Genomic DNA, 9,535 nt, shown 5'->3' on the forward strand with positions numbered 1-9,535 from the left:
CTTAAGTGAAATATATACCCAAATCACTAATTTTCCCTGTCATTTACAAAAATACAGGAATAAAGCTTTCCTGAATATTAAACAAAAATAACAGATATCCATTAATATTGCTGAGAAAGCAGGAAAAATTATAGATTTCTAGAAGTTTCTTTTACTTAGGAGACATTAAAGATTAATGCTTCTTTTATAATATTATCCTTCTATCAATGCTGGTCTATTCTTCAAATAATTAAAGCTATCAAATGAATAGGAAAAGCAACAATAAATTGTGCAAAAATATGAAGCCAAGCAATTCACTCAAAAAGAATACTCACTCATGGCCAGTAAAGATGAGAAAAATATTCAACTACATTAGGATCGTGACAAAATTCAGAAAAAATAAGATCCCTGCAGGATAAAATTACCATGTCAAATATTCCATAGGAAACACATACACCCAAACATACACACTCTTCCCTGACATTAAAGGGTATTTGGATTCTGAATCTCATGTTCATTGTAAAAGGGACTTTCATTTTACAAACTCATCATGGAAAACAGTTTGGCATTATCTTTTCAAGTGAAACTCCCACTTACACGAAGACCTAGAAAAATCTATTCCTTGATATGTATGCAAAAGAAACTCTTGTACATTTACAGCAGGAAATTTGGACCAGAATATTCACAGCAATACAATCTTGGAAACAAGTAATAAGCCAACTGCCAAGCAGAGAAGATAAATAAGCTGGTTTCTATGCTATGGGAATATCACACAACAGTTAAAATGAACGATCTATAACAGCACGCAACAATAAGAATGAAGCTAAGCAATACATAATTAAGTCTAAAAAACATCAAAAGTTTAAATACAGACAATTCAAGGCAATTAAACATTTAAAATATACTTTCAAAAAAGATAACTTTTTATAAATTGAAAATAAATTCAAAAAGTATTCAGAGTGGTTGTTAATTTGGGAGGGGAAGAGAGAAAGATAGCATGAAGAAAGCACATAGCAGAATAAAAGTTGTCAAGGTCCTACTCTGTGCTGGCTCATGGTTTAGTTGGTATGTTTACCATATTTTAATTAGTACATGGATGGGTGGGTAGATGTATAGATGGAGGAATGGAAAGAAGGTTATGTGTGAGCCAATAAAAATGTTTTATAAACCAAGGATTATTTTAATCCTGAAATCAATTATATGCACCTGAGGCTTATTAGAATAAATATATCTGTAAAGGCCTGGTATAAAGCAGCAATGTTTAATGATAAACAAGTACTAGCTGTGGTATTTTTTCTACCTGAAAAAAATCTAATAAGCCATGAAGTGTTACCTAAATATCCACCAATTTACTAATATCCCACAATCTATATTTTGCAGTGCCTGTTTCAGGAAACACCAAATGCATCCTTCATATCCTTACCTTACAGAAAATGTAAACATAGAATAGTACTATTGTGGTAGTCACCCTTTTGTCACCAGGACCAAAATACCTGACAAGAGCAATTTAGAGGAGGAAAGTTTATTTTGGCTTCTTCGGAGATTCAATACACGGCCAGTCAACTCTACTACTCTAAATAAGGCAGAAAATTATGGTGGAAGGACATGGCAGAGAAAAGCTGTTCAGTTCATGGCTACCAGGAATCACTGAAATGAGAAGGGGAGAAAGGAGAAGGGGCCACAGGGAAGATGGCCCCTTCCAGGGCATGCCCTCAGTGATCCACCTCACCAGCCACACCCCATCAATGTAGAGTTACCACCCAATCAGTCCATTCAAACTAGGTGGAGTGGTTTGTTCACAGCTCTCATAATCATTTTACCTCTGAATATTCCTGCATTAACACAGGAATAACATAACTAGTTATGTTTTGTTTGGTTTTGGTAAATTGAAAGAATAAGAAAGTCCAGTCTATCTTCTAAAGGGGATCTTTCTTTCAAATATCCCTTCCCTCCACTCTAACATTAAATTATCCTCAACTAGATTATTCCCAGTAGTACACAAACAAGTTATGATATTTCTAACCTTAAAAAAGGCAACCCTCTGTGTCTCTTGCCTTTCACATTTAAAGTTCTGAAAAAGAAAATCTGTACACACTGCCTCAACTTCTTCCCTCCCTATTCAACTTCATCATCAATTATATCCAGTTTTCGTGCTTAAGGTGCACAAAAATTCCTCTCATCAATACATACCATCAGTTCCCTCCACATATAGTATTTTCCCTGCCAATTTTAAAAGTAATCATATTTCTCCCACTTTTAAAAAGCTCTCTTGATTCTCTCTCTTTACAACTACCATCCCATTTATCTACTTCCTGAACAAACACCCAGAAGAAAATTTCTCTCATTCTGTCTTGAATGTACCCAGACTTCTTCATTCACCATGCTGCTAAAAACTGCTCTTGTCAAAATTATTGAATATATGCACATTGCAAAATCTAGTGGTCAATTTTAGGCTCATATCTTTCCCTTCTTGATCTGTCAGAAGTGTTTAACTTAATTAAAATACTGGTTTTTTCCTACTCATGCACACTCTGTTTTCCTGCCATCACACCTCACCAGCCATGCCGCCACAATCTTCCGGGATAGAGATTCCTTTTCCCTTCTCTCTGCTTAGCATCAGAACTCAATATTGGAGCCTCTTCTCTATCATCTGTAATCTCCCAGTGACCTCTCTGGTCTTATGATTTTAAATAACATGTATGTTGATATGCCCATCATCTCTGAATTCCAGGCTCATGACCACTTGATTCTAGTAGCATCTTAAACTTAGGCACATAAAACGGTTCATCATACCCCAATCTGCTTCTGCTATAATTTAACAACTCCATTTTTACTGGATGTTTAAGTCAAAAACTTTGGAGTCAGCCTTCACACCTTCCTTTCTGTCATATCCCACATTCTAGCTGTCATCATTTGACTCTAACTTCAAAATATGGGCAGAAGCCAATCATTTCTTAGAAAATGACACACTTCTCTGCTGCCAGCTTGGACAAAATATTCATCATCTTTTGCCTGGTTTATTGTGAAAAACCTCTGCATATCTGTCTTTGCCTCTGACTGACTGTTCTCAACACAGCAGTCAAGGTGAGCCTTTAGCAGAACTTGCCCCTGCTAAAATCCCTCAAGTCGTGTCTGGTGGGACTCTGAGGAAAAGCAAAGTCCTCAGCATTCAAAGGTTTGCACAACCTTATGTCTTCATCACATGGACACCTTCTTTTTCCTCAGCCCTGAAGCACAGGCAACCATGTTTGCACCTAGAATCCCATCTCTCCCCAAGACCCCACCCAAATGGGGCTTATGCTCTTACTCACCTATGATCAGTGTTCAATAGCACCTTCCTGATGAACTCTCCCTAACTACCCAAGTTTAACTGCAACCTCTTCCCCTGTTTTAATAGTCCACTCAATAGCAGTTCAGCAACATCTAGCACACTATACACCATTTATCTATGATGCTTCTTTTCCATTTCTTCCACTACAGTGTGAGTTCATGAGAGCAGAAAGTTGGGTAACCCTCCTTAACTTTAAAAAATATCATCCTCACCCAGTTTCCCAAAATAGAAAACAAGGAATCTTTTTAAAAGTTTCCCTTTTGTATATCACCCCCCACATCAAATCTAACAGCAATTCTTCGTCCAATTAAACCTACCAAAAAAAAAAAAGCCTCAGCTGATTCCACTTATCCACTTATAACCATTTTTACTACATCTATAGTGTTTTTCCATGTAACCATCAACTTAATGGAGAGAACTCTAACCTGCCAAAAACAACAACAACAACAAAACCTTCTTCATTGGTTCTCTTGTTTCCATATTGCCCTGCCTCTTTTTCTTCATGTAGCAACTAGATGGATCATATTACTATCTAAGTAATAGCATGTCAAAAAGAATTCCAACAATTTTCAGGTTCACTGAGGAAGTAATCTGTTTTTATACAGGATCCCCAAAGGTCTTGCATGACCTAGACTCTGTTCACCATCCCAAACTCATTCTATAAGTCTTGCTCTTGCTTTCTGACTACAGGCAGAACAAACACCTTTCACTGTCTAAATGACAATTCTGTACTATATACCTTTGGACTTTGCACTGGCTTTTTATTTTTTCTGCCTGAAAATAACTTTTCTCCTACACTTTCCATGCCTGCCATGTGTAGGTCTTTCTTAATTTGAAAAACCTCCTTGACTACCATTTCTATCTAAAATAGATTCCCCCATCCAAATTCTTTTTCTCTCTCTTACATGCTATTAGCCTTTATCATAGCATTTTCATTTAATTATTTTGTTATTTGCTTCTTTGCTATTTTTATTTCTCTCCATAAAAACTATGAGGTCCAATGCTGGATCAGAACCATATCTTCACAGCCTTGCATTATTCTAACACAGAGTAATCTCTCAATGCACATAAATAGATGAATAGATAAATGAATGAATAAATGAATGTAACAAATCAAAAGAGAATGAAGCTTTACATTTCTATCATTGTGTGGAGTTGAAATGTATTTTACATCCATGTATTTTAAAAAATGTGTTCTCTGTTGACATTCAATTAATAAAGCTAGTACACAGGAACTACACTTTGAGATTGAGATATAAATCATTTGAAAGCATTTCTCGGAAAACTTGTTTTTTGTGAGACAATATTTCAATTAACCTCAATGAATAAAAGTTTCTGCATTCATTTTTTCCATTTTAAACGTTATAAAATGTTTAGAATCAAAGTTCTTATTTCACCAGGCATAGTAGTATACTCCTGAAATCCTAGCTATTCCAGAGGTTGGGACAGGAGGAGTTCAAATTTAAGGTCTGTCTTGGCAACTTAGCAAGTCTCTGTCCAAAGGAAAAAAAGAAAAGAAAAGAAAAAAAGGACTAGGGATACAGTTCAGTGGTATAGTGTCCCTGGGCTCAATTCCCAGTACCAGGAAGAATTGAGTTTCATTTCACTCCTTTGGGGGAAATATAGTTTTGTTTATCTCAAGAATTTATGTAACTGAGTAACAAGAAGGCATTTTGGGGACAATTCAATTATTGATATATAGGATTATGCAAAAAGCCTCAGAGGTGGACTTAGCAATAGACCAGCTGCCTAAGGACTTAAAGGTTGGATTGGATTTTGTGACCTCATCTATTACTCATGTAGAGTTCTTGGGCAATTCACTGAATCTTGTTCTACCTTCTTCTCTGAGAGAATAATGAGGCTTTCCCTACTTCTCTTTGTTTATGTGGTAATCTTAGTAAATACTATATATAAAAATGTTTTCAAAACTGTAAAGGACACCACTAACGTGCAGTCAAGTCCTACTATGTTATGAGCAACCTTGCATAATTCAGTTAGGGCAAGATTCCCAAATTATCTGCCAGTGGTTAGTAACCTAGCTATGCATTTTTAAGAAGGCAGATAACAGTTTTGAAAGTGGACCAGAACAAAGAGGAATGATCCTGTAGCTTCTCTGTGGAAGGGTTCTCTTGTGCATCACTTCTAAGCAGGTCCAAGCTACTTCAGCATGATAGCAACTGATTCATCAGAGGTTGAAAGAGCTATGTCCCTTCTGAAGTCCCATTCCAGCTTCTCTCAACATGCCTCCTTCCTTCTCTTCTCACCTTTTCCCCTTTTCTTCCCCAAAGGGAGAATGTGGAGACAAGGGAGAAGAGATCCTGGAGGGATGAAAAGAAGAGAACCATTTCAGCTCCTTTTATTTCCCCACTGCAAGCTGTGCTGCTGAGTTAAAAATATGTAATTTAGTTTCCAAATCTATTTCAACCCCTGCCTGGCCTACTGAGCAATCACAAACCATCCAATTTCAATTCAAATCTTTGCTTTTAGCTTTATTTTAAATGGAACACAGCGAAGTTGTATAAACAGATAAAAAGTAAATGTTCCACAAAGAGCAGAAGTAGGATTAAAGGAACCAGGAAGTCGATCCATATTTATAGTGTACCAGTCAAAATCTGAATTGTTTTCATCTTATTTATAAAATGTCAAACTTTCCACAAAGTATAAAATGTCATAGAAGGGATCAAACTTCTAGCATCCAGGAGTCTGTGCTAACAACAAGTTTTCTTATTATTTTCAGTTGGTGCACATTTACAATTTCATGTAAACAGATAACACATTTTCTGCAGGTGATAATTACTATTCATCTGTCACATTTGGAATAGTACGCATTTAGAAAATGACCCATTTCAAAAAAAAAAATGAATCACATCTACCACAAATATTTATGAGCAGAGTACAAGAAAAAAAAACACCTGACATTGTACACTTTGTAGTAAATTCTTAATCATTAATTAACTGCTAACCATTAAAGTGGGGAGAATTCAGCCCCTTCCCACAATGCTTTGAAATTATGTCCAGGTGAATAATGCAGATCACTTGGCAATGAGAAGTAAGATGAGTAATAATGCCCTTGAGAAATTTAGCAGTATTGTAGTTAACCAAAACCCAAGATTGGCTTACACAGATTGTTTTCACTCATCTTATTATCAATATAGTGTTACAGGAGAGAGTACATGGTAAAAAAGAAAAAAAAAACATATACAATGGATACCTTCTCCCTTTTGAACTGCAACTTACTTTATAACCAATTAGATATTATTTTAACTTTCAACCTATAATAATAAAACCATATAGTTCCAGTTATGGCTTTTCACTTTCATTTATGTTCAGGTACATCAGTTCTCTGATGCATATTTAAACTATATACTAGTTGATGCTTTTGTTAATTAATTTATTTTTTTACTTGAAATGTCATGTTTAAAACTTGCCCTTTCTGGGCAGATAAATCCTCTCTTATTGATATAATATAGTTTTAAATGGCACCACATCATCTGAAACATTCTCCACAAAACTATTTTTGATCTAAAATGATAATTTCCCAGTCACTTATGAAAGATCATGCCTTGACAAATGATTCACTTCTCTAATGAAGCCTCTTTTCAGATTTGCATGAAGGCAAATGCAGTGTGGGCAACCTATCCCTGGAGTGGCAGTGGGAAAAGAACCAGAAAAAAAAACTCCCATCCTTTTCATCCATCTTTATCACTGTCTACACACAAATACTGAATTAATGCCTTCAGTGGCTTCCCATGACTTTCTCAATAAAATACACACACACACACACACACACACACACAAAAAATCATTTGGAATTCAGAAGACCTTATCCAAGCCTATCATTAATATGCTATGTGTCCTTGTCTAAATCCTTTCTTGTCCTCGTTGCCTCATTTGTTAAATGAGAAGAATGAGCCTAGATAGAGTTCAAAGAATCATCAACTCTACACCATCCAACTACTTTATCTCCAACAACTCTTTCTAACCTGGGACCACACTCCTCCTCCCTCATATCTAATGCTGTCCGCTCCCCACTCTTTTACTTTCTCGAGTCTCCCACCATCTCTCTCTTATATACCCTCAATTGAAAGCATTAGATTCCTCCGTGTTTCTAATATTATGTGATATTGATCACATCTCATTGTACACAATACCATCCCAATCTACATGGTTTATTTTTTAAATACACAATCAATCATGGTTCATATCCCGTCCCTGACATTTACTAACTGTGAGCTTGAAGCAGTTACTTAATTTTTCAAGCCTCAGTTTCTTCATCTGTAAAAAAGGATAAAGTTAGGGCTTGTTCTTGGGGCTGTTGTGAGGCATAAAGGAATACCTGTAAAAATGCATGGTCTACATGAAAATTTTATATAATGAATACAAAATTAGTGGATGTTATTATTGGTACTACTATTACTGCTAAAAGAATGTAAGCTCCTTCGAACTAGCGTTTATGTCTTATTCACTTCATTTGCTGAAGGGTAATTAGAACAGTAGAAAGAACAGGGACTTTGCTATTAGAAGAGGTGGGCCGACCTGGTGAGTAGGATCCTAGCAAGTCACTTATCTTCATGGAACTGGACTGAGAAGCTGTTTGAAGCTACAGCACAGAGCTTGCCACATAGGTTCTTATTATATATGCAAAGAAAATATGAATACGAGAGCAACAGTACTGTTAATGGCTGATTCTCTGTTAGGCTATATATGTATATGGTTGAAAGAAGAAATGAAGCTGAACACTACTGACTCCATCATCTTAGGAGGGAAGCAAATGCCACCTTCCAAAACAAAGTAAAATGAAGAGAAAAGCAATGGATTGAGTTCCCTAGCAAAGCAGTCAGCTTCGTGCCCCAGATTCATGCCCTAGGTAGAACTCAGGCCCAGCTTTTGGCAGAGAAAGGGACACGTGGGAGGACAAGGGACTTCAGATCAGCTGCCTCCAGTGCAACCTGCTCTGGGCCAAGTAACCAGTTTGAGGGAAACTCAGTTCAGAGGGAGCAGGGCAGTCTCAGCTAAGCTCTCAAATAAATCTGTTGTTGCCTCTCCCTTCTCCCAAACCATCCCTACCCTGCTGTCAGGTCGGTAGGTAATTAGTGTGGAGGAGAGGCAAAGCTTCTGAGGGGGCAGGGAGATGGGAAAGTACTGGTGGAGGCGGTCTTCTTGTCATAGGTCTCACCAAGAGAGAAGAGGAAGAGGGAAAATTGGCGGAGGGGGGTAGGGGGAAGAGGGACAGAAAGAGAATTTTTTCATTTTTGCACACAGGGCATACTTAATGATTTTTCCACAGACAGACAGATTAGGAAGGGACAGACAGAACACACTAGTGCATCTAAAATAGTTCATACCCCCAAATCCAGGACGCAGCCTGTTGTCATAACCATCGAGCAAACTGTCCAGGATGCGGGTAAAATTTTCCGGGCACAATTTCTCCTCCTTTTGGTTCTGTCCTGGGGATTCGTTTAAACTGCAAGAACCAAAAAAACGGGGGTGGAAAGGATTATTTTAAGAATGCATCTGAGAACAGGTGGAAACAGGTTTGCCTTCTAGGGAAATAGTCGCTGGCCCCAAGCTAGAGACAGGGTTGGGGGTTGGGATGCAGGAAGACCAAAATGGTCAGAAAAGCGCACCCCATGGCTCCGGCAGCCCGAACCCTTGTACCCACACTCTTTTTGCACCAGGAGCCCCTGGTCCTCTCCGCGTCTACGTGGTCACAGAAAAGCTTGGCTTCAGCCCACGATATTACAGTAAAGAAGGTCCATTTCGCTCAGAGAGGGGTGGGCGGACCGAGAGGGCCAAGAGCTACCCACTTCTCTCCTTTCCCCCGCGCCTCCCAAGGACCCCAGAGAACTCACCAAGCAGCCAGGCACAGGAAGTGCAGGAGGGCGAAACTGAACCCGGAGCACAGCGCGATCGCGGGTACCTTCTTGGCAGAAACCATCTTTGCAACATGCCATACTTTAAGCCTGTTCACGTTTCCAGGCTCTCAAGATGCCCTGAGCAGGGTGCGAGGAGAGGGCAGAGTGGCTCCTGCGGCGTGCGCACACTCGCGCTCACACTCGCCCGCGCTCACACTCGCCCGCGCTCCGCCAGCCCGAGCCGCGGTGGGCGTGTGTGTGCACGCGGGCCAGGGGAGGCGGAACCTGCCTTTCCTCGCCCCCTCCTTTCCTCGCTCAGCGTTCAATGTGTATGTAGAGCTATGTATACCGCTCCTCGCCCTTTCGTGCC

General features: G+C 38.8%; 1 protein-coding gene across 3 annotated transcripts in view; it reads right to left on the minus strand.

Annotated features, from left to right (window-relative positions):
* Nucleotides 1-9,259, minus strand: part of Gabra4 (gamma-aminobutyric acid type A receptor subunit alpha4) — a 62,823-nt gene extending 53,564 nt beyond the window's left edge. For 2 of the 3 annotated variants that reach the window (XM_027937179.1, XM_027937170.1), the window contains exons 1-2: nucleotides 9,231-9,259; nucleotides 8,656-8,774 (exon numbers count right to left, since the gene is read on the minus strand). In XM_027937179.1, the coding sequence (XP_027792980.1) occupies nucleotides 8,656-8,774; nucleotides 9,231-9,259 (148 nt within the window). Of the gene's footprint in view, nucleotides 1-8,655; nucleotides 8,775-9,162 lie in introns of all 3 variants that reach the window. The other variant, XM_027937161.2, reaches the window with a different exon arrangement.
* Between the last annotated feature and the right edge of the window lie 276 nt (nucleotides 9,260-9,535).

The sequence above is a fragment of the Marmota flaviventris genome, chromosome 7 (assembly GCF_047511675.1).
Source record: "Marmota flaviventris isolate mMarFla1 chromosome 7, mMarFla1.hap1, whole genome shotgun sequence".
NCBI lineage: Eukaryota > Metazoa > Chordata > Mammalia > Rodentia > Sciuridae > Marmota > Marmota flaviventris.